The sequence below is a fragment of the Acomys russatus genome, chromosome 4 (assembly GCF_903995435.1).
Source record: "Acomys russatus chromosome 4, mAcoRus1.1, whole genome shotgun sequence".
In the NCBI taxonomy this organism is placed as follows: Eukaryota; Metazoa; Chordata; class Mammalia; order Rodentia; family Muridae; genus Acomys; species Acomys russatus.
The window spans coordinates 70,279,321-70,303,377 of record NC_067140.1 but is presented as its reverse complement, the minus strand read 5'-3'; the positions used below and the strand labels follow the sequence as shown (position 1 = coordinate 70,303,377).

Here is a 24,057-nt window from a genome sequence, read left to right as displayed (position 1 = left end):
CTTTCCTCTTCCAGCTAGGCCCCTTCTCCTACCATTTCTAAAACCTCCTATATGATCAGCCGGGGAACAAGCATTCGACATACGAGTATCTCATATTCAAAATCAGCTCCATCTGTGTGCTGTATTTCCACCAGTGATACATCCTTTTCGTCTCCCCACAGATCTGATATTAGTCAAGTCTTAGTTTGGGTTTTGTCAAAAGCGCACTGCCATACAACAGTTCAGTGGGCATGGATTGCAGGAAGACCCAGTCTGATGTAGCTCTGAGCCAGCGGTGGCTTCAGGCCAGCCCCTTAGCTTGTGACTCATTGTCTTGTTCCTTCAGTGTGACAGACCCTGCTCATTTCTGCTACCTCCCCGGCACTAACTGCGTGTTCCAGGTACATTTGGTGACTAATCTGCAAATGAAATGTCAAAGTCTAGGCATACAGTGTTTGTTTACTTGATGTAAGCAAGAGAGAATTAAATATGAACTTTGGCAAATGTCTATTAATAATTGACAAATAACAGAATTACCTGGGCATACAAAGCAATCCATGAAAAATTTCCAGAATATCTAAAGTTGTGTTACCCTGCCACAATGTTGCCCCGGCTGGTCTGCCTCAATGATTATGAACAACATGCCCGATCAGTGCTTCAAAAGTCAGTGTATGATTATTACAAGTCTGGGGCAAATGATGAAGAGACCTTGGCTGATAATATTAGAGCATTTTCTAGGTAAGAAATTTTGTTATTTAAAGTTGTGTTTTAATACCCCACAGTGATATTGCATAAGAATGAGATGTAGTTTTATGCGGTGGTGTGAAAATGACTGCCTGGATTTGAATTTAATGAGGAGTAGAAAATTGCTGGCATGTGAGAAATCTTGAGGTCTTAAAATGTTGAAGTATTATAAGTCTGGGGATTGATGGCAAAAGCGAGCCCTACCATTACCCAAACTATGTCGGTAATAAATTTAACTATACCTACAAGTTGTCATGAACGCTGATGACTCCATTTACTTTTTATTAGAGTGTGACAGAGAAGGCTTGTGTGGATAGACTAGGGGACAGCTTCACATGTTAAGACGGTCGAACCCGAAAGGATGATGGCTTCACAGGCTCTCTCTCACCCTGCTGGCTTCCTCGGTTATCATCATCATTATCAATGGTTTGTCCACACTGTCACTTTAAATTTCAATATGCCTGTGTAGCAGTCATCTTTTCACCCTTGCTGTCTCACGCCTCCTGCAAAGCGCTTCATTTTTCTTCCCAAATTACGGTCCACAGGATTTTATATTTCAGATACAAGATGGCTTATGCTTCCTTTTCAGGGCAAAACCAAAAAATAAAATAATTTTAAGTGGGTTCTTCTCAGCCTACTAGCTGGGAGAGGCTTTTCCACAGCTCACATTTTCTGTGCCATTTTTATTCCACTGTAGTCCTTAGTGGACCTGAGAGTTCCCCTTTTATGATCCTTCCTTAAACAGAAAGGGCTAAAAAAATATCTAGAGAGCAGAGAAATCTGCCTTCTTTCTTCTTCTTATTTTTTTTTTTTTTTTACATGATATAGAGTGAATTTACTAGAATCGCCTTTGTGTTTCTAACTAGGAGAACTTAAGTCATTGTAATCAAGGTAGTCTGTTGTTGGCAGCAGGTATTTTACATGCAAGTTGCTGGAACCTGGCACAAATGGTGAGACATCTACGTAACCTCCAATGCCCTTGATAAGGCTTTCTCTGAAACCATCCTGAACACACAAATGCTGGGGGAGTTTTGGAGGGGGAGTTGTTAACAGTGTAGGAGCTCAAAGTTCTGCAGTTAGTCAACTTATTATTTCTTCAAATATTTGAGACTGAGTCAACATTTCTTGTTCTTGTAAAATGTCCTTTCTTGGGATCATGCCATTGTGCTTAACTGTAAAAGGCTCTCCTGAGTGGTCTCTTCAAATGTCATCTTAGTCCCACTGGGCTGTTATAGCCAAAGATATTTCAGGCCCCTGGCTGATATAGTGGGCTGGTGTATGTGCGCTGCTGCTGTTGCTGCTGCTGCTCACCCATGCCCTTGCTATGCAGCTTTCTTTACCCTATTAGCCACCCCAGCATGTGCAGCCCATTAAATAGCTCTGTGTCATGGCGAACTGTCCATGCGTACCAGGCTAGCCTGGGACTTGCAGTCATCTCCCCATCTCTGCTTCCTGAGTGCTACAGAAGTGTGGCAACATGCCTAGACAATTGACTGAAGTGTACTTTGAACTGTTTTCACAGACAAGATCGCTACAAGTTGAGGACCTAACACTGAAAAAAATAGAAAGGAATCTGCATTGCAGCAACTCCACACTGGCTTAGTTTCCATAATCTAGTAGTTGGCAATGAGGTAAAATATCCCCCAAAGGCTACTCAAGGGAAGGAGTAACAGAGTACAGTGAAGCAGACCACCTTGCTAATCTTAGAAATTCTAGAAATTTTTTGTGGCATAGAGTACTGGTGGCTTCCAAGTTATAACCAACCAGAAGAGTCTCTTGGCTTCTGTGAATTCCATAGCACTCTGACTAGAAATACCATCCCCAATGACACAAATAACGTAACCGGGCTTGCAGTGTCATGTCTTTCATGAAACTTGATAATTCTCTCGCTTCTTTTTTTTTTTTAATTTTATTTTATTAATTTATTCATATTACATCTCAATTGTTATCCCATCCCTTGTATCCTCCCATTCCTCCTTCCCTCCCATTCCCCTTACTCCCCTCCCCTATGACTGTGACGGAGGGAGACTTCCTCCCCCTGTATATACTCATAGGGTATCAAGTCTCTTTTTGGTAGCCTGCTATTCTTCCTCTGAGTACCACCAGGTCTCCCCATTCAGGGGACATGGTCAAATATGAGGCATCAGAGTATGTGTGAAAGTCATATCCCACTCTCCACTCAACTGTGCTCTCGCTTCTTTAAAGAAAAGGGTATTGAGGAAAATTTTCAGGAGAACAGCTGATTCTTAGTATTTGTACTACAACAAAAGTCTGTCCTGACCACCCATCTGCCATCTCTAGGCCTCCTTTGCTTTGTGGCTCCCTGCATGACCCACAATCCCTTGGTTTGTGCCACTGAGCAGGAAGTAGAATTTCTGCTGGCTTTGGTAGCATTGCCTTGACAGCAGGAAGGAAGTCATCCCTGAGTTTCTTATTCTGTTTCAACTAAAGGCTACAAAATAATCACCCTTCAGATAACTGTGACCTAAGGTCAAAGTGTTCCAAGGGCCTTTGTGGAGTTCATCCTGTCTCCTCACAAGTACACGGAGCATCCTCACTGGCTCTGTCCATCAGCACTCAGATCTGACAAGCACATTTTGGAGTTCTGGAGACTTGGGCCACTTGTGTGACCCAGTAGCCGCTTGGAGATGGTCCTTGGTGTGGCCAGGGACTGTCATTATCATGACCAGAAATCACGTCGTGAAATGATGAATAACTTGAACCATTTAGAAGAATGAAATCCTCTGTTGCAAATATATAGGAACAAGGCAAAGGCCAGAATGCCAGGCGGCTTCATTTTGAATAGCCTGAGCGGACTGGGGCTGATCTGAAAAAGTGTACTTCACCATTTCTTTCACACATGGACATAAAGGAGCCCACTCACCCAGCATTGTCACACACTCTGTGGCTTTTCCTGAAGGTGTTCCTGATGGGAACTGTTGGCTCTGTTTCTTAACAATTAAACTTTATTATACAACCCAACTAGCTTACACAAAAGGGAAAAAAAGGTTAAAGGGAAACAAGAGTGAACCTTCCAGTATCAGTTCCATGCGACGGGTCCCCAGGTGTCTCAGGCCTGAGTGCTGGTTCGACCTGTTCGCTGATCCTTTACCTGATCCACATACGCTCAAGCCTGGTCTCCACCTGCTGCTCCTTTCTCTCCTTTAGGCGTGCCTGTCTGTCACGTGCAAGAGGCGGTCTCCCTCTCCCGTTGAGGGTCAATTAGAAACACAATAGTCCAGGTGGAGTCCCCAGGTGCGTTTCCTGAATTCCAGGCCCAGGACGACTCCACCCAGTCTATCTCAAGGTTAATCTCAGGGAGTATCCGTGGTGTGTCCTACGGCAAAGCCCGCCAAGATTGCTTTCACCTGTGACAAAGTTTACACTCCTTCCCAAAGGAAACTAACTCCACAGTTTGAGTAGAAAGCAGGATTGTGACATCAGAAGTAGAAGCCGCCTCCCTCCTGCTGTATCCCCATTGGTTGGCGGATTGCTGTGAGTTCAAGGCCAGTCTGGTTTACAAAGTGAGTCCAGGACAGCCAAAACTACACAGAGAAACCCTGTCTTGAAAAGCCAAAACAAGACACTGACAAATGGGAGGCTTAATTCAAACTGTCTAGCAAACAAAAGCAACACCAGCCTCACTTCACTGTTTGAGAAACATCACAAACTCTCTAGTGACGTTTGTTTTCAGTGTTACATAAGTAAAAATGTCACAGCCTCTCTCAGCTAATCCATGAAAGAAGTGAGGAAGGAGCTTTGCCAATCATTTGTCTTAAACTCGTAGAGTGGAAAGTTCACTTAAAGACACTGGAATGGCATGTGCTGGTATTTTTGGACTCCAGGAAAGTCAATTCCAGGGGCTTAGTTCTATGATAAGTGGGTGCAAGGTTTCAGTGCAATGGAATTTGTGGATACTTTTAGGGAGTGTGTGTGTGTCTCTCTTGAGTTTTTGCTTAGTTAGAACCTAGGCTTTTGTTCTATGTGAAGTGTAGGCTGAACGTCTTGTTGTAATGTCTTTTGTTCATTTTGGCCTTAAGAGTGTTCCAGCTGTGCTGGACATCTTCACAGGGACTTCCTAAAGTGGATGGCACGGGAATGCAACATAAGGTTATGTAGAGGCATTATTTGTTGTATAATTAGCGTGATAGCCATTTAAATTTGGGGTCAAAAAAATCCAGTGAAACTATCTGGTGAAGTTATTGTAATTTGGAAAACACTAAAATTTGGAGGACACTTTGGAGATTGTGCCCTTTCCTGTTTCCCCGACTTTATTTAATGTTGCCCGGAACTGTAGGTCTTGAAGAGTCTCTGTAATACTGTAATACGTGAAAACAGATAATATAGTTAGGGAAGGCGGGAGCCTGTGATTGTTAGGGTGACTGCGCCACCAAGTGGACAAATGTAAGGCTTGTGGACAGAATAATCCTTAATGGTGACACTTTAAAAGGCACCTTTTGCACATGTATCCACTTGCATAGTTTTGTGGGTTCTTCTCATGAAGATTTCCACTATTCCCTTAGTCACAAGTAAATATTAATATTAATGCCTTTAAAAGATGGTGCGTCTGTCACCACTATTAAAGTCTCTTCTCATTTTAACAGCTTAGAGATGATCCGTAATAAATACTCCCTCCAGGGCTTCCACCTCTCCCCCTTCAAAATGGAGTCAAAGCATCATGATTTAAGTGTGGTGCTGAGGAAAATATTTCCAGGAACAGACATGTGGTGTGATGGAAAATGATGTCCATTATGACGTTCAAAGAACAGCTCTCCTTTATTACACTGTCCAGGCATGGGATGTTTTTAGTTCACTGTGTGAGAAAGGTTAGATTACAGACCTATAACCAGTCCTCAAGGGCAAAGCTGTTGCTGATGCTCCTCCTGGGGAAATGAGTTTTACTCAATTACGGGCTTTCCCCTCACTTCTCCAATATAAAATCATTCTTTGCTATATTTACAAGAGCAACCTCAACCTCGTTAGAAGTAGAGGAGATAAATCTAGAAAAATAACTGGGACTGTTGGTCAGGTCTGTATGTGTATCTAAACAAGACGGTTATTATAACAACACTCAGACTTAGTTTGCCACAACAAGGAGGGCAATCAACATAAATAGGAAATGTGCACTCAGTTGATAGAAAAGATAATTTATTCTTGGTAAGATTTATAGATAAAACTTTTGATGATTGGCTCCATAGTAACTTCTGTTGGCATGTAGAGGAATCGCAGGAAAATCATTTACAATTTTCAAGAATGAAAACTTTTCTTTTCTATGAACCATTCTGAGGAAAAGGCTTAACCAACAAAACAATTAACCCCCAAATTTAACTTTTCCCTTATTGTTATTTTTGTGGATATGGATTTAGTTAGTAACTTTGAAGAGGATAATATAATTCTAGAAGCAACTGCCGTGAGCTTATCTTCCTTACAGAATGTAACCTCTAGGACTTTGCATATCATTATCTAGGTCTGGGCAGAGTACAATAAAAATTCCATTCACCCAAATGCCTGTAAGTGGATGTTCATAGTGATGTTGTTGATCATCAGTACAAATGCGAATTTTCTTTTTTTTATATTTTATTAATTTATTCATATTACATCTCAATGGTTATCCCATCCCTTGTATCCTCCCATTCCTCCCTCCCTCCCATTTTCCCCTTACTCCCCTCCCCTATGACTGTTTCTGAGGGAGACTTCCTCCCCCTGTATATACTCATAGGGTATAAAGTCTCTTCTTGGTAACCTGCTATCTAAGTGTCCCCCAAGAGTGAATAAACTACTATGGTAGCGTCCATGATGTGAAATGGGGTTCCTCAGCACAAAGGTACAAACTGCTTATACACGCAGCAGCACAAAGGGTTAGTAAGTACACTGTGTCTGCTTTTCTTTAGTGCTCTTGTTTTTGTTTTTGTTTTTTTTCTTTCTTTCTTTCTTTTTTTTTTCTTTTCTTTTTCCGAGACACAGTTTCTCTGCGTAGCCCTGGCTGTCCTGGAATTCTCCTTGTAGACCAGGCTGGCCTCAATCTCACAGCGATCTGCCTGCCTCTGCCTTCCAAGTGTTGAGACTAAAGGCATGTGCCACCACGCCCGGCACTATTCTTGAAAAAGCAAAAATATGAGGATGAAAAATACAAATGTTTGCAGGAAATCTGGAGGACGCTGACTGGCGTAGATGTGGGCTGTCTAGGCCATTACTTGGCTGCCTGGTTTTGTCACAGCTCTCAGACCCATGTGCTGGCATAGATGGGTTCTGATGTGACAGTCACACTTTAGTAAAAATTATATGGGAAGACATTGTAATCTCCACTTTTATATTTTAAAGTTGCAACAAGTTCACAAAAAATAAACTGACATACAATAGGATATCAGGTAATGTGATGTTCATTATCAGCTTGTTTACTTTCTATGCTAGCAAACATTAAATCTGTCCATTTTTCTTTAGCTTTATAAAAAAGAATTTGGCTTAACAAAAGTTATTTTCTCTTTTAAAGTATGGTAAAGTTGTGGTTACAGTTTTAAAATTCTAAAATTACATGTAAATATTAATATCATTTTAACTTCTAGATGGAAACTATATCCACGTATGCTCCGGAATGTTGCTGATATCGACCTGTCGACCTCTGTTTTAGGACAGACTGTCAGCATGCCTATCTGTGTCGGGGCTACTGCCATGCAGTGCATGGCTCATGTGGATGGGGAGCTGGCCACTGTACGAGGTAGGAAAGAGAGACAAGTAGAGGCTCCCACCTCTAACACCCTTCTGAGGAAGCTTTCATTAAAAAAAAAAAAAAATACATTCCTTGGTTTACTGTCAGCTTTCTAGCTTGTGGCTCAAGGCAAGATACTCTCTACGTGCTTGGCTTTCCTCTGCACAACAGGGATCAATCCAGTAGTTGTTGCATTGGGTTGCTGTGAGGGTCATAATAACATTATGCATATAAACGCCCAGCACAGAGTAGCATTCTGAAAACGTTAGCTATTTTATGAGTAGAATATCAAGGTCCATAAAAATGACGATCTAAGTAGTAGTCTGCCCAAGGTCATAGGTCTTGAGTACCAGAGGTGGTTTATTCCAAACTGAAATGCTTTGCGTTTCAGTGCAAGAATAAACACAGCGATCTAGTTGGTTCTATTTTATTGCATGGTATTGGAACTTGATACTATTTTATGGGTGGATTCTGTTTCCAGTGGAGTATTTCCCATTGCCCCAGGAAGGAGCAAGGAGGACAGTGAACAGGGTGCAAAGAAGGCCCTTTCCGTGGCTAATGTGCTAACTTCCTGTTTCCATAGCAACACGGAACATGTGACCTCTGCACATTCTGCTTTAGAGACTAAGAAGCCTTGCTAAAGAATCCTAGTTGACATCTTTTGATGCCAAGCATGGTGAGAAATGGGGGCCCAAAGGGCATGAACTCAATCCTAATTCAAAACATTTTAATTCTCAGAATTAAGGATCACACAGATCTACCTTCTTTGCTGAAATGAGTCCCACAGGTTTCTGGGAAGAACGTCAACATTTTGTTTTGACACAAGAAGGTTGTATGACATAAACATAGGTCAGAGGCCAGGATCATCGTTAATGCTAGGGCCATATGTGTATGAGTGGCCTCAATTTAATTTTGGTAGTCTGGCAACACATAGCCCCTGAAATAGGGGTGGGGGCTAATAGGAGACTGGGCTAGATGAGTGTAGTAGGGGTGGGACTATCTAAAGACATTTCAGGCAACAAAACAAAAGTGGAGAGATGGGCATATTAGATTACAACCTGAGTGCACCAAAATTTCCATAAATATCAAAAGAAAATATCCCACAAGATACTGTAATTGGTTTTGAGGAACTGAAAAATAGTTGAGAAAATAGGAGATGCAAATGGACGAATGTCCGTTCCATTAACCACAAGACAAAGACAAAAGTAAGAAAATCGGACATTCCAAAAAGGAGACGGGAGAGTCAACAAGTGGAATTATTTCATTTACTAATACACAAAGGAATGTAAGTTGTTATCATACATTTATTTTCTGGATGTAAAGTTATTATTTTAAGATCTTGATGGCTGGTGCGATTTTGGAGAAATGTGCAGTTTCCAAAATGGATAGAAAGACTAGAAAGCAGAGGAATCTGAGAAATAATTGGTATCAAAGATTAAAGATGTGCATTCCATTCTGGAACTTGCTTTGTTTTGTTTTTGAAAAATATTTGTACCAAATTTTTTTTATCATTTTATTTTTTTATCTGGCAGATGTTAGAAGACTGGCTTCTAATTAGAGATGCAATGAAAAAATGGCGAGCGTGCCAAAAGAAACAAAAGTTTGAAAATACTACAGAAAATGATTATGATCTGTTCCTTTTAAAAATCTAACCACATAGCCAAGCATGGTGGCACACACCTGTAATCCCAGCACTCAGGGAGACAGAGGCAGGTGGATCTCTGTGAGTTCGAGGACAGCCTGGTCTACCAAGCAAGTCCAGAAAAGTCAAGACTACCCAGAGACACCCTTTCTTGAACAAACAAACAAACAAACACAAATATAACCATCTTTCTTTTTCTTTTTTCATTTTGATAAGAATTCATTGCATATCTCAGCCTGATTCTACTGCCTCTGCCTCCTGATGCTGGGATTACAGATGTGCTGGCTACTATACTTTAGGTATTTTAAAAAGCAGTTACACATGGTAGTAAGGCTCACAATTTTTTGGTTTCTTTTGCTGTTGTTGTTGGTTTTTTTTTTGTTGTTGTTGTTGTTTTTGTTTTTGTTTTTTTAGTAGCCAGAAAACATGTTTCGGAAACCCTGCTGGAAGATGGAGATGCTTATTGATGATGATGATAATTTACTAGTTTTTAATGTGGCTGAGTAGGAGATTATTTTTTGTTATTCTGTCTTTTTGGCCCATCTTTTTTTTTTCCATTTACAACTTCTTTTTATTTATTTATTTTTTAATTGAAAAATAAAATAATTCATATTACATCTCAATTGCTATCCCATCCATGCATCCCCCCATTCCTCCCTCCCTCCTGCTTTTACTCCATTTCCCTTCCCTATGACTGTGACTGAGGGGGACCTCCTTCCCCCGAATATGATGCTAGGGTATCAAGTCTCTTCTTGGTAGTCTGCTATCCTTCCTCTGAGTGCCATTGGTTCTTCCCATCAAGGGGACATGTTGGGCCATCTTTATAAGCTAATTTTCAAGAAGGAAGCAATGAAAAATAGGTTTAAAAGAGAAGACAAAAACCAGAAAATAACTCAGAGGACAGAAACAGAGGGAATTGAGTAGGTCAGTGGGCAGAGATCTCCGGGTAAGTCACTGTGGGGGCAGGGAACTGTTTAGATGCATTTCTTTAGGGGCTGGAATAAAATAAAAATGCTTATTTAGAAACTGTTAGGTTATAGGCTAGATAGGACTATTCATGGAACCTTATGTCCCCTGGCACTCACTATGAGCTGACATTAAGTGCACATTAGTTCTTATCCTTTTAGATTGGTGCAGTATGTAGTTAGCCACAAGAAACTTCAAGCAAGAATGGAGCAACATTCAGGCTTAGTAGATTACTCTCCGAGATGCAGGAAATCATTACAGAATCAAGAAGGTTTAATTCATTTATTCCAGTATTTGTAAGAAGAATTAAAAAAAAAAATCTAAGCCTGATCCTTCAAAATATTGTGAAATCTGTTAAAAGTATTATGGACGATTTTTGTCAACTTTCTAATTATCTGGCCCCTAAATTTTGTATTGCCAGGGAAACAAACTATTTGCAAAGAAAGGAAGTTCCATTTACATCTTGTCATAATGAAAATCACTTATTTTCACTAAATACTTTTGCCTTACTCTTTATGCAAGGACCTCAAAAATTACCCTTAAGGGCTAAGCTCGAAGTCTTTAACGTACACAGAGTAGAGGAGGTAACTGAATAATAGTCTATGCTCTTGATGAAGGCAGTGTGATTGCCTGATGTATCCCAAAGGGGGCAGCTATGTCCTAGCTTTAGCTGACTGTTCCTGAGGGAGTCAGGAGAGTCTGGCAGATCTTCAAATATCTTAAAAGAAGCCAGAAATCTCAATTTTTATGTACAATTTCTTGTTTTTATATGTTGGCAAATAAATCAAATTCTCTAAAATGCTATTTGGGGCAACAGCATGTGGGCCAAAGCAAATACTTTTGTGGGTTACAACTGTCCCTGGGCTGTTCAGCAGCGACATCTGATTTATGTGGAAATTCACCACTAACTGGTTTTGCTTTGTGGCAAGTCATTTTCACTCTCTAGGATTACTGTGCCCTCACTGATAAAGTGAGCTGCTTAAGCAAGGCTAGTGGTTTGCATACTATGTCCCAAAGGGCTTGGGGCTGTTCTGTGGGACCTTAGAAACTTAGCTATCCCTGAGCATGCCAGTGATTCAAAAGGAAGTTCTTTAAGAAGAACTCTCCACTGCTAAACAGCACACAATGGAAACCATATCAATGAGAAAACTGCAGAACCAAACCAGCTCGGCGTGGTGGCACATGCCTGCAGCCTCAGCACCCAGGAGTTCAGAGAAGAAAGGTCAGTAGCAGTGAGCAAAACAGAACAACATCACCACATGGCCCAGGAAACAAAACCAGAGAAAGAAACCAGTGATGACACAACACAAAGATCCAGAAAATCCCAAGAAGGGTAAATGATCTTTACACTTAAAAACAATGGTTTTGATTATATTTAAAATTTCACTAACTACCTAAGACAGTTCAAAGTATATAGCTGCCCTTGTACATTTTCTTTCTTCTTTTTAAAAAATGTGTTCTATAGCAGCCATTGGAGAGCTTGGGCAGGGAGTCAGTACCTGTATACATTTGCTGTCTCTTCTTACACTGTGCTCCTGGGATACAGGACTGGAGTGGAAGTGTATTTCTCTTTGGATCTTGCTAAAGACACAAGTAAACATTTGGTAACTATTTCAGAAGTTCAGAAAGGTACATTTGAAAGTCTTGCGGGAAGATAGCGAACATTGATTGAGCGTTTGGCATGTTTCAGATTTGAAAATTGATGATCTCATCTGTTCTTTATCACTACCCTAAACCACATTAGCCCACGTCCCTAAGGACTGATCTTGAACCCTGTGAATGTGGAAATGAAGGCTGTATGACATTGAATATTTTGTTCAATATCATTATTTAATTGGTCAGTGCTGACTATAATAACCTAGTCAACCATTGATATTTCCCAAATATTAATTGTAGCAAGAGACCTTGAGGCAAGCCCTATGTGATAGTTTAGGAATATTAACCAAAACCATAGCATGTTTTACCCTTTTTATTTTGAGAAGAAAATGAAATCCATTAGGAAATACTTGAAAGCATATGTAAGGTGTCTTTAATTATATAGCAACAGAAGCTACAGTTCCTAAAACTCTTATGAAGTGGAGGGGTGTAGGTGGAAAATATCGTGGACTTTTTAATGCATTATGCTGTGACTAAAAGATTTGATGCAGAGTATTGTTTAATTAACACCTTAACAACTGGAAATTATTCAAATATTTATTGAGTTGTGAATGTCTAGAAATAAGAGACTTTACCTGCCACCACCCCACTTTTTTTTTTTTTTTTTTTTTTTTTTTTTTTTTTTTTTTTAGTTCTTGTCTTTCTTATTCTTTAAGGAAGAAATCACTTCTGTATTTCACATATTAAAGGCATTAACAAGCAGTGATAATAAATCTCACTAGCTCATAAAATAAGTAATATAGTTACATTTGGTTTCTGTCTTGCAAGATAGGTAGACCACTCTGATTTTTCTTGTCCTTTTTGTTCTGAGCCTAGCTGTTAATAGCTGAGCCCTCTCTTTAGTCCCAAGTCTGATTCCTCAGATGCCTGCTGCTATGTCACAGGCGTTACTAGGGCAGCTCTCTTACCTCATTGTATGCATAGTGACCATAATACAGCTTTACCCCGTCTTCCATGGAGTTGCACACTCCTACTTATTTATTGCCTTTAAAAATAAGGAATAATAAAGGAAAATATATTTATCCTTCTATTTCTAGCTTGTTATGTACATAAAGGCCACATGAGGGAGTGCTGGGACCTCGTAGAGAGAAAGGCACCACTGTCTAACATGTTCCAGGAATGCTCAGCATATTAGCAAATTCTTATTAAACTGTCAAAAAAAAAAAAAGTTTTAAAAGAAATCCCAGCTGCTGGATGCAATTAGAGAGTACCACACAGGATTTGATGGGCCATAAAACCATTAAATCTGAACACTTTCTTTCTGAGCTTAAAACATTCCAAAGTGAAGTTTGAGATTGGCCACCTATTAAGGTGCAGGTGGAGGAGAGTCACACCAAGAGCTGCACGCTGCAGAGAATGGGTCATCGTGGAGGAGAGTGTTCTACCTGTTGAATTTTCTGGGTTTTCCAAGATTAAGTGATCAGCCTTACCCTTGACGGAAAGCACTCAACAGGAAAATGTTGCCATTTCCTTTGCTTCCAAGTCAAACGATGCAGTTTTGAAAGTTTTATTGATTTATATATCTATGTGTCATTCTAGGTGACCAGGGAGATATCCATTTCAACATTCCTACCAGGAAAAGGACCTCATTGTTCTCAGTCTTACCCAACCCGGGCAAAGCAGTGGGCTTATTCTAAAAGACATTTTTAGCTTTTTCCTAAGGTAGAGGGTATTTGCTGTACGAAGTGCAGTGCTTGGATTTATAGCTCTGCCATCACTCCTCAAAATGGACCTGCAGGACTGTTCTCATTATCATTTGACAGTGGAGGAGGAGGGGACACATGGGCAAGGACTATCCCTGGTGGACAGAACGGTTCATCCTAGGAAGGTCTCACTCTGAGCTCTGACTTAGCTAGCTGTATTAAAGACCAACATAAAATGGTATGCTATTAAGGACTGTGCACCAAAGTTTAAGCAACCGAGTAGCCTTGAGGAGAGCATGTGATTGCTTTTGTGACTTCTGAGTGGACGCTGGGTTACGACAATTAGGGTGTAATGTGTCCCAACACTGAGGGAGTTAAGCTGTGGGAATTGTTTGAAGTCACCAGATGTAAGCTTGATGATCACCAGAGTCATTCATCACTATGCCTGACTGCAGGATGCTCTCTTCCTCATTATCTGCCAGTTATATCAAGACTGGACCATTCAGTCAACTCAGCTGCATGACAAGCAGGTGAGGGTGATGTTTTCCTGTAGCTCAGCATTGTGCCCTAGGGATGGGCTGAAGCAAGGAAGGGAGGTCTAAGGTGTCCCAGTAACTGATGGGTCCTTACGAGCACTTCTGTATGGTGACAAAAACCTCAATGGACAGTGGCAGGCTAGTGTGATCCTTGAGGATGTACTGTTCCAATTCAGGGAATGGCTTGTGTTAAAGGAATTGCAAAACTAAGCCTGTTTTCCTCACCTTTGTTGAAAGTACTTAAATTGGTTAAAGTCCTTAAACTGTAAGTTAAGGTTTGTTTGACCATTTTTAAGTAGATCAAGCATAATTTACACTTCACTTAGTTCATTTCCTCAGAACTTTATTTTTCTTGAGAAGACTAATATAATACTTTCAGACACTTTGGCAACAACGTTGGTCATTTCTTTAGTCCCTACGTGACGAAAGGCTGACACACGCAATGCTCATTAAGGTGTACATTTATGCAAGTACTTCAACATGTCAGACCATGAATTTAGAACACACGGTGGCTTGGTACTCTGTCACTGCATATTTTCCCCATTACACAAGCACTTCCTGTGCAGATGACAAAATTCGTTTTTCTAAAAAAAAAAAAAAAAAAATTGTTTTCAGCACAGATGTTTCAGTGACTAAGTCTTGTAGGAGCATTTTAATCAAATGCATCTTTAAAATGCTAGACCTTTTGAACAAATTAAACCTTTTCTTCCTTTCTCTCCTTTTTTCTTTTAAAAACATAATTTTGGAAACTCGAGGACTTTTTTTTTTCCCAGAGAAAAGAGATAATATTCGAATAAAGCATTTGAAATCAGGATATTTGAAATTGCTCAATTGTTGGGCCCTGTTAGAGTATGAGATGGTCTCTCAGGAGTTAATGTTTCAAATAAAAGTCATAACTTGTCATAACGTCTCTGGTATGGCTGTCGGGGGACATCTTCAGGCCTATCTTATTTTTTCCCTCATGTCAAGCACTGCATGATGTGCTTTTGTTTTACATGATCAATATCCTGTTCATAAGACTCCCGGACTTGGCATTAAACATTTGGAACCATTTTATAATTGGTAAATTGTAATTTCTCAGCTTTGGGTAACCACTCTTTTTCTCTTTCCATCTTTGAACATTTAAACTTAGATTCTTTTATTAATGTTTCCTTCTAATCTGAAATCTATGAAGCTGAGAAAATTATGGGTCAACCTGCTTATGAAATATGTCTGGTGGCAGTTAAATGAACTGAGCATAAGCACTCTAATGCAGTTTAACTCCTTGATGCAAACACAGTAAGAGATGGATATGGGAGAAAATATGGCATATGACCTGTGCCTCTCCCTGGTGGTCACCAACAGAAACAGAGAGGTGTCACTAGGGTAACATCGACAACTGTCAAGCCATGTGTGTTAATGAATACTCTGTTACCCCTGGTCAGGTTTCCTCCCATTTTCCGGGAATTCTTCCTAGCTACAGCTCATGAACTCGGATGGGAACTTGAGAAAGAAAATGCATACAATCTTGTTCTCAAGGAATGGTTGATGGTCACCAGCCTTGACCACACTCAGCAGCTTCGAAGAAATGTGGGTCTCAGGTCTCCCTCCAGGTCTGTTAGATGGAATCTGAAGTTCATCAACTTCTATGTAGCTCCTATAGACATCGGGCTTAAACAGATAGACAAAAGCCTGGCATGAGTGCTTTGTATAGTTACTAAAGGGATGGATTAAGTCCTCTAGGATGAGGCTGTTAGAGAAATTGTGGAACACATTTCCACTGAAGAGTACCCAGGTTTTCCGGGAGCCTGTTGACCTCAGGGTGAACATGGGAAATGACACAACTACTCTAGTCCCTGAGAGAGATGCATGTAGAGGCCCCTTTGCAGACCTGTTGTGGGTGGGCTTGGGACCCAAATTTGTAAAATACATACAAAACAAAGGATACACATATGTGTGAGGTGGTTTTCTTTTAGATTTTTCTTTGGTGGAGCTCTCTTTCCTGCCTAAATCCAGGTAGATGCTCTACCTGAAGAACTGAAAATCTGACTGAAATATAAAATCAAACCTTTGGACCAGAGGCCTTTCAGTGCTGATACTAATCTCTAAAGTGTATTGAGAATGACATCTTCATTATTAGTCCAAGGTTTTACACCCACATTACCTGGGTCAGAAGGAAACATTTTTCATTAAGGCTTGAAATAAAGAAACCTGCCCCCCAATCCAGGGGCACAATTACACTTCCTGGCTGTAAGGCAGCTCTTGCCAGGCATGCTGTTTTGTTGAGCGATAAACTTGAGATAGTCATGTAAGTCACTGTACATTGGACTTTAGGACTTGCTTTTAGGTAGCTCAATCCTTATGGAGCCAGTTAGAGATTGAATAGGGTGTAAATGTAGTTAAGTCTTCACTGGAAGGTGGCCTCATGGCTGAGCCCTATGGCTTACCTCATGCTTGGGCCTGCCCTAGTGTATGCGGATTTAACTTTAATAAGATACTTTATTTGGGTTTATCTGGGAGGAACTTTCAGCAGAAGTGATCACTGTTACCATTATTCCATAGCCTGCTATATGGGCTGTTTTCTTGGTAGGGAACTGAGTTTTTCTTCTGCTTTGAATATCAGCCCCTTATCAGGGGTATGGTTTGTCTGTGTTCCCTTCCAGGCCACTGTGGTCTCTTCTGTAGTTAACTGTTTTCCTTGCTGTAGTGAGACACGGCAGGTCAGTGGAATCCCTTAAAAAATAATAAAATAAAATTACAATGTGATCCAATAATCCCACTCATAAGTGAAGATTTAAGGGAACTGAAATTAGGTATGCTAAACACATATAATATTATCTGTATTCTCATGTTCACTTTATCGTTATTCACAATCACCAATATGGAAGAACCTGACACCCCATAAATGGATGAAAAATAAAGAAAATGTGGTATGAGTGCATCATGGAATATTATGGAATTAGAGAGTAAAGTGGTAGAAACTAGGAGTTGTGGTTAGGGCCTGAGGATGGATAAAGGAGGATGTCAATTGAAGTCTAGGGTGATGTGGTTGAAACGAGAAGCTAGGGCCCAGGGATGAGAATGAGAAAAGGACGATGTCAGTCAAAGCCCAGCTTAGACTAGAGGAATAGCTTCTAAGAAGCTATTTTCTGTGTGAAACCACACTGAGTACTGATGTATTATACATTTCAAATTTGCTGAAAGAACAGGATTTTTAAAACTTTTTTTTTTTTTTTTTTTTTTAGTGATATGGGTTGAACTCAAAGCCTTGTACATACTGTTCAAATTCTCTACTGAGCTTCAGACCCAGCCCTAAAGAACAGAATCTTGATGTTTTCATCACAAAATTAGTTGCATATGTTATCTAGCATAATTAAATATTTTTTTACAATGTGCAAAACACTCACAGGAATAAAATAAAATAATAAATAAATCTTTAAAATAAAAGTTTAGCTGGGCACGGTGCCACACATCTGAAATGCCAGCACTTAGGAGGTAGTGACAAGAGGGTCTCTTGTTCAAGGCCAGTCTAAAATACATACCAAATTCCAAGTCAGGCTGGACTGCACGAGGAGACCAAGGAAACAAACAGCTTTGCCCCCAATAGTTTATGGTTCTATTTTTGAAGCTATACCTTCAGGATGATAAAAGAGGCAGTAAAAATAAGAAAACAAAGTTCCAAAACGTCACATGGAATTCACGTTCACTTGGTACTGTGTTCTTTTGGATATGCTGTTTTAAATATATTTTTGTTGTTGTTGCTGTTGTGTGTTTACCCGTGCCGTGGTGCATGTGTGTAACTCGCAGGGTAACTTTGTAGAGTTGGTTTTCTCCTTCCACCTTTATGTGGGGTCTGAGGATTGAATTCAGGTCACCAGGCTTGCCCGGCAAGTGTTCTATCCACTGAAGCATCTCGCTGGCTCTGGCTATGTTATCTTTAGGATGTGTTCATCTCATGATTCCTCAGTGCTGGAACAGTATCAGAAGCCTTCACCCCTGGGAAAAGGCAGGCTGTGCTTTCCTAGCAGCAGTGCCTCGGCTGAGAGCTCTGTTCCACTGGCTTTGTGAAAACTCAAAGTTACCTTGCAGTCTGGTGATGAACAGCTGCACCTGGGAGTAGAGAAAAGCCCTGAAGCCTGTGCTTTGTAGAAATCAAAAACAGTTGGGAATAACAAAGCGAGCCTATCTCTGTATGCAAACCACCAGAGGATTTCTCTGACTGGAACTTTGGGACAAACATGCAAACTTTTAAAAATTGTAATCTTTACATCCAAAACCTTTCAGGGAACTAGAAGGACTTACCTTTATCCCTTATGTAAATTGACATGAGAGTCCAGTACAGCAAAAGGCTTTAACCTGCTAAAAGAGATGCTTAGATGCTGATCTCTTGCACTGCAACAGGTGTACATGCAGCAAGGCATTCCAGGTATTAGAGAAGTCATTGGTCGGTAAAAACCTCCAACGAACCATCAGTGAGGGTAGGGCCTGATGGCATGTTGAAGTACCCTAATACATTTGAAGGAAACTAAGGACATACCTACCTCGGTTTTCCCGAGTGTTGAATAATACGCATGCGCAATCCCATTTGGGCCCATTCCAGTCTATGGAGGAGTATGAATGTCAGCTCTGCTTTTACCTGTATAGATACATTTTCAGTTCTGTCTCTAAATGAGCTGTGTAAAATTTCATACTCCTTTAGTTTACACTAAGGTAAAGATATGTTGAAAAGCAACAGTTATAATCCATCCATCATTTCCTTTGGACACAGCAAGTGACCACCTAAGATTTCTCCCTGTCTTTCTCCTGGTTGCAATAGCTTTACCCCAACACATGATGATGCATCATGTTCAGATGTGATACTCCCCCTGCTTCCAGGAGGCTCTTATCAAGTCACCAAAGTCTGTTTAATTCCTGCAGCCAGGGACAATGGTAACTTAGAGTTTATGACCCTCACTTCCAAATTTCAGCCCCTATGATTTTAGTTGCTGAAAAATAAAGGTAGTGATTGGGGCCATGGCTCAGTGGAAGCATTCAGGACTAGCATGCCCTGGGCTTGATCCCCAGTGCTTGAGGGAAAGGTAAGTTAGAAAACCTAAGAGGAGGATGGGTAGTTCCAGAGCAGGTGAAAGTAATGCAGGCATGGGAGTCTGTGCTCAGATGGTTGTGTCATGGTGTCTGGGAATGCTAATAGCCTGGGCAAATCAGAAAGTCTGCTGTTGAAATGATCTGTGAGTTGTTCTTAACATTGTAACAACCTTTACTGGATGCCTATAGATAACTCTAATGTGCTAAGGGAAGTCCTTGGCGATTTCCATATTACAACTGGCAGAGCTGTGACTGAGTACACTGCTAACTTCATGAAGCTTCCCCATTATCTTAATGTCCCCTTTGCTCAACCATTTGTGAGGAAATATACTTATCTGTGCTTGGTTACCAGAGACTCTTACATATACCAGTGCTAGAAAGATAGACATACAGAATTCTGTTGTCTTACTGTTCAACTCTATATGACCTTAGTTACGCCACATATTCTTCAGGACATCATTGTGTGTGTGTGTGTGTGTGTGTGTGTGTGTGTGTGTGGTAATGTGATGGCTAGAAGACTCTGACTCAGGCACTCAATGCCCTCTGGTGTTGTTTCCACATTGTTAAACTTAATGAAAATCAGACAAGGATCCAGATGTATTATTACCTAGTAAAATGTGTTTCTTATGGACAGTGATTTGCAAGCCATGAGAACCTATTACATAAATTCTCAAATGAGCTCCTGGGATGAACAGTGTCTCAAAGGCATGGTGCTCTTAAACTTACATATTTTGTTTGAGATGAAGATATAATCAAAGGTATTGGAAAAGTAATGTGCATGCTTTAAAAACCAAATCCATTTTAAAAGTACTTCTATCAGCTGCTGATGCTATTACTTTGGTGTCTAAGTCGGGTCTAGCATAGTTGGCAGCAGCATTGTCTGGATTAGTCAAATACTTGAAGTTCAAAAGAGACCAATGGAGCAAGAGTCTGCAGGTGAGACCATGAGGTCCTCTTCTATAAGCTCATCAGGAAACTTGTCTGTTGGCTGAAGTTTGAACATGGAAGCTCTTGCACCTCTCAGAGAAATTTCATAAACACCGTCTTACCTGATTCCTGTTATAACACTGTGAGTGCCACTTGGACAAATGCATTTATTCCTATTTGACACAAGATGGCGACTCAGATGGTAGGAATGACTTGGGGATCCCATAGCCAGCATTAGATATTTGTGCTTTATTTCTTGAAACTTTCTGTACCGCATGCAAACATCAAATCAGCCTCTCTTACCACTTATGAGGGAGGAAATCCCATCGCCAATGTTCTGGTAAGGCTTCTTAAACCATTTTCCCATTTATTTCTACCTTGCTCAACATGATGGATCTGCTTTTCACATCTAGTGCACACATTTTTAAAGGGAGGGGGGCACAAAGGTAGAATATGTCTTAGTAAACACTTTTAATAAGATATTCAGAAATGTAAAAAGGAAGGAAAACTTAAAGTCACCATGGTTTTGTGACTTATTAATGCTTAATTTATTTAGGTGAGTTATAATTTGTACAAATATGGAATCATGGCATACATGCTGTTTCTTGAGCTTTTAGCTTTAGTCTGTCTTGATTGTATTTGTATGTCTATAAATGTTTTGTACTTTTAACAGCTAGAGTTCTCCAGAGATATGGAATCAATAAGATCTAGCTCCCAATACAGATGACCCAAGATTATCTCTCTACCTGTCTGTCTGTCTGTCTGTCTGTCTGTCGGTCTATCTATCTATCCACCCATCTATCTATCATATCTCTAATGTTATTTATCATAGAGACTTATTTTTAGGACTTGAGTTACATAATTATGGAGACATCTAAACCTCAACTCTGTAGACTAAGCAAACAACTGGAGACCTGACAGAAGGTGATATTAAAGTCAAGTTCAATAACAGTCACTTAAAGAATTTCCTTTTGTTTCTTGGGAGAGGTTAGTCATATTTTAAGTCTTTGACAGATTAGGTGAGACCATACAACAGCAAGCTATCTGTTTTGCTCAACTCTATTATTACTTTAAATGCTGATGGCAACTAAAAAATACATTTATGGTAACATCCAAGTTTGTTTGTCCAAATATCTGGACACCATGACCCACAAAAGCTAACATATAAAATTATCCTTCACAATAGTGCTATCCTTAATGGTTACATGTATTTCATTGTATATATTAATTACATATGCTATAACCAGTACCCTAAAATGGTCATTAAGGTTTCTCTCAGTATTTCCACCTTAAGCTATACCAATCTTTGTTATTTATTCATTTTTCTTCTTGGTATATAATAAACACAGAGTTAAAATCAAAATACATGTTTTATGTATTTATTTTTAAAGATTTGAGCTCATGCCAGGTTGCATTTTCCGAAGCCCTTCCCCCTTGAATGAGACACCGGTCCAGGGGAGCAGCTGTTCTAGGCCTACCCTAGCTTTCTTCTTCTTCTTCCAGCCTGTCAGACTGTGGGAACTGGCATGATGCTGAGCTCCTGGGCTACCTCGTCAATAGAAGAAGTGGCGGAGGCTGGCCCGGGGGCACTTCGCTGGATGCAACTGTACATCTACAAAGACCGCGAGATCAGCAGGCAGCTAGTGAAGCGAGCTGAGCAGATGGGTTACAAGGCCATATTTGTGACAGTGGACACCCCTTACCTGGGCAACCGCTTTGATGATGTGCGCAACAGGTTCAAGCTGCCGCCACAGCTCAGGTAAGTATGATCTCATAGACTGAAAGTAGGATTTATCTTTCCCTTTCATAAGCCACCTCTAAATGTGGCTTTTTAATTTTTATTTCATTTTGCAAGTAGATACCATGGAGAAACAGATCTCCGTAAAGACAATACCTGTGGGACATCTCACCGGAAATGATGGGCTCTTTGTTTTAGAGAAAGCCACTGCCACATATCTGCATAGTCTCTAGCAAGTGATATTGCTTGGGGATGTCATACAGCTGAGCTATTGTAACTGTCTATTTGTAAAATTCAAAAGATTTTGTTATCAGAGTGCACTAGGTTTTTGAGAAGTATGAAATAGAATACACATAAGTTTTGTATAGGTCACAATTTTTTTTTATTGTGATCCTGGTGCCCTATTACTTCATGGAAATGAAAGACTCACTTTCACATTTTAATTTTAGTTGAAGCAGAGCAGCTAGGGTTAAGAAGATGGAAAAAGGATAAAAACATGGAGGTAAAAGAAGCCGAGCACTTGATCCTTTATCTTCTACTTCATTGTGTTTCTCATTCACGTGGCTCATCCATGGATCAGGGTTCGTCAATTCACGTGGCTCATCCATGGATCAGGATTCATCAATTCACGTGGCTCATCCATGGATCAGGGTTCGTCAATTCACTCACTCATTCATGTTGACAGAAAACATGCATCAAGCACTTAAAATTGAACTATAATGATTTCATGAGGTCATTCATCCTTTTATTAACTTTGGACTGTTCTTGCCCTCGTAGGATGTTAGGAACTTGAGTCAAAGCCAGGACCTCAGTGGAGCTCAGTGAGAAAGGACTGCAGGTTCCTTCAGCTACGGGCATCTTTCCCCATTGCTTTCTCTTTCCATATTTTATGACAAAAGGTCCTCTTCTGCATTTTTCAAACCAGTTGGGATAGATGTATGACATTCCTTGGAGGTATATGTATCTAACCAGACACCAAACCTTTGTGTTAGCAGATGCCTTTGATGTTTGGTGACCATGGATGCCTTCCATGGAGTGTAGAACTCTTTCCACAGGAGCCACACTGCTCCCTCTGTCTACATTTTGTGTTTACAACAGTGAGGGCCTTAAAGACAGAAAAAAGCTTAAAGAATAAAAACAAAGGAAGCCGAATGTAAGCATCCTCTGTTTATCTTCTGAAAGAATTCAAACTGAACAGATGCAAAGCTCAAGTCAGTTTCCAATAAGGGAAACAGATTACTGTAAATGGGACCTCATATGTGTTACAGAAAGAATATCCAGTCTTGTATAAGGACCACAAAATTGTCATTTACTATAGCCGTGAATATACTTAAGAGACTTTCAAGTACCACACACAAGACCTTGCTGTTGTGCTGTGTGTCAATGTGTGATGTAATTAGTGGGAGTGCTTGTCACTCTCAGACAGGTTTTGGGCTATTGTTTTTGTATGTGGTACTTATTATAAGTTAATGAAAGACTTGATAGTAAAGCTGGGCCATAGTTCTGATGGATAGATGGATAGGCTACTCAGCTACTATGTAGGGAGCAAACCACTTCCAACTTCTTTAATATGGACTCTCGCCTTTTCTTTATTTTGACACACACACACACACACACACACACACACACACACACACACACACGAGTTTCTAAAATAATTAGCTTTACACTGTTGCAGTTTCCTACAGGAAATACTCCTTATTTTCCTTTGGTTGTTTGTGAAGAAATGGTCCTTTTCGTCTTTTCCTAATGACATCACTCTTAACAACAGCGATGGTACTAGAACCATGGAGTTTGCTTCCTGCTTCCTGCTCTGAGTAGCTAACAAGTAGGTATCTAGTCTTGTGGGCAGGAGGACACGGTTGTATATCCTGGCTGGGAACCCTTGCTTCTCAACACAGGGTGACTTCATGATGAGCCACAGGCCTGACCCCTCCCCCCTTTTCCTCTGCCCCTGGACTTCTGCCCAGATGATGTGGCCAGCCTTAAAACAAAGACCCCTTTCAGCTGCTAGTGTTCACTGCAGTGGCCGTGGGTTTCCAGCTTGTCACAGCTCTCTTCTGAAGATGATCAAATCATGAATAATACATTTAGATTATGGGGAACACGGAAACATCCTGCACCTGGCCGCACCCCATCCCAATGGGCACACTTCTGAGTGGTTTCTGCTAAGCAGCACTTCAGCGGCCCCACCCCCCACCCCGACACACACACGGCCTCCTAAGCTTCTTCATCTGTGAACACCCCGATATGAAATCAGTTTCTTTTTGCGCTGACCTGACTCATAGAAGGTGAAGCCTGCTTTTCAGAAGTGAGGTTTGGCAAGGGAGGGAGACAGGAAATCCAGGGGAGAATGAGTTGCTAAGCCTGGCTCCCTCCAGTCTTTGCTACTTCCTCTGCCCGGGTAGAGGGGAGGGCCCTGACTCTTGGCACCCGGGAGCAGAGAGAGTTCAGAG

General features: G+C 40.6%; 1 protein-coding gene across 2 annotated transcripts in view; it reads left to right on the top strand.

Annotated features, from left to right (window-relative positions):
- Positions 1-470: 470 nt before the first annotated feature.
- Positions 471-24,057, top strand: part of Hao1 (hydroxyacid oxidase 1) — a 47,696-nt gene continuing 24,109 nt past the window's right edge. Inside the window, exons 1-3 of one of the 2 annotated variants that reach the window (XM_051144696.1) lie at positions 471-717; positions 7,287-7,438; positions 21,367-21,622. In XM_051144696.1, the coding sequence (XP_051000653.1) occupies positions 581-717; positions 7,287-7,438; positions 21,367-21,622 (545 nt within the window). In that variant the 5' untranslated portion in view covers positions 471-580. The remainder of the gene's footprint in view (positions 718-7,286; positions 7,439-21,366; positions 21,623-24,057) is intronic. The other variant, XM_051144697.1, reaches the window with a different exon arrangement.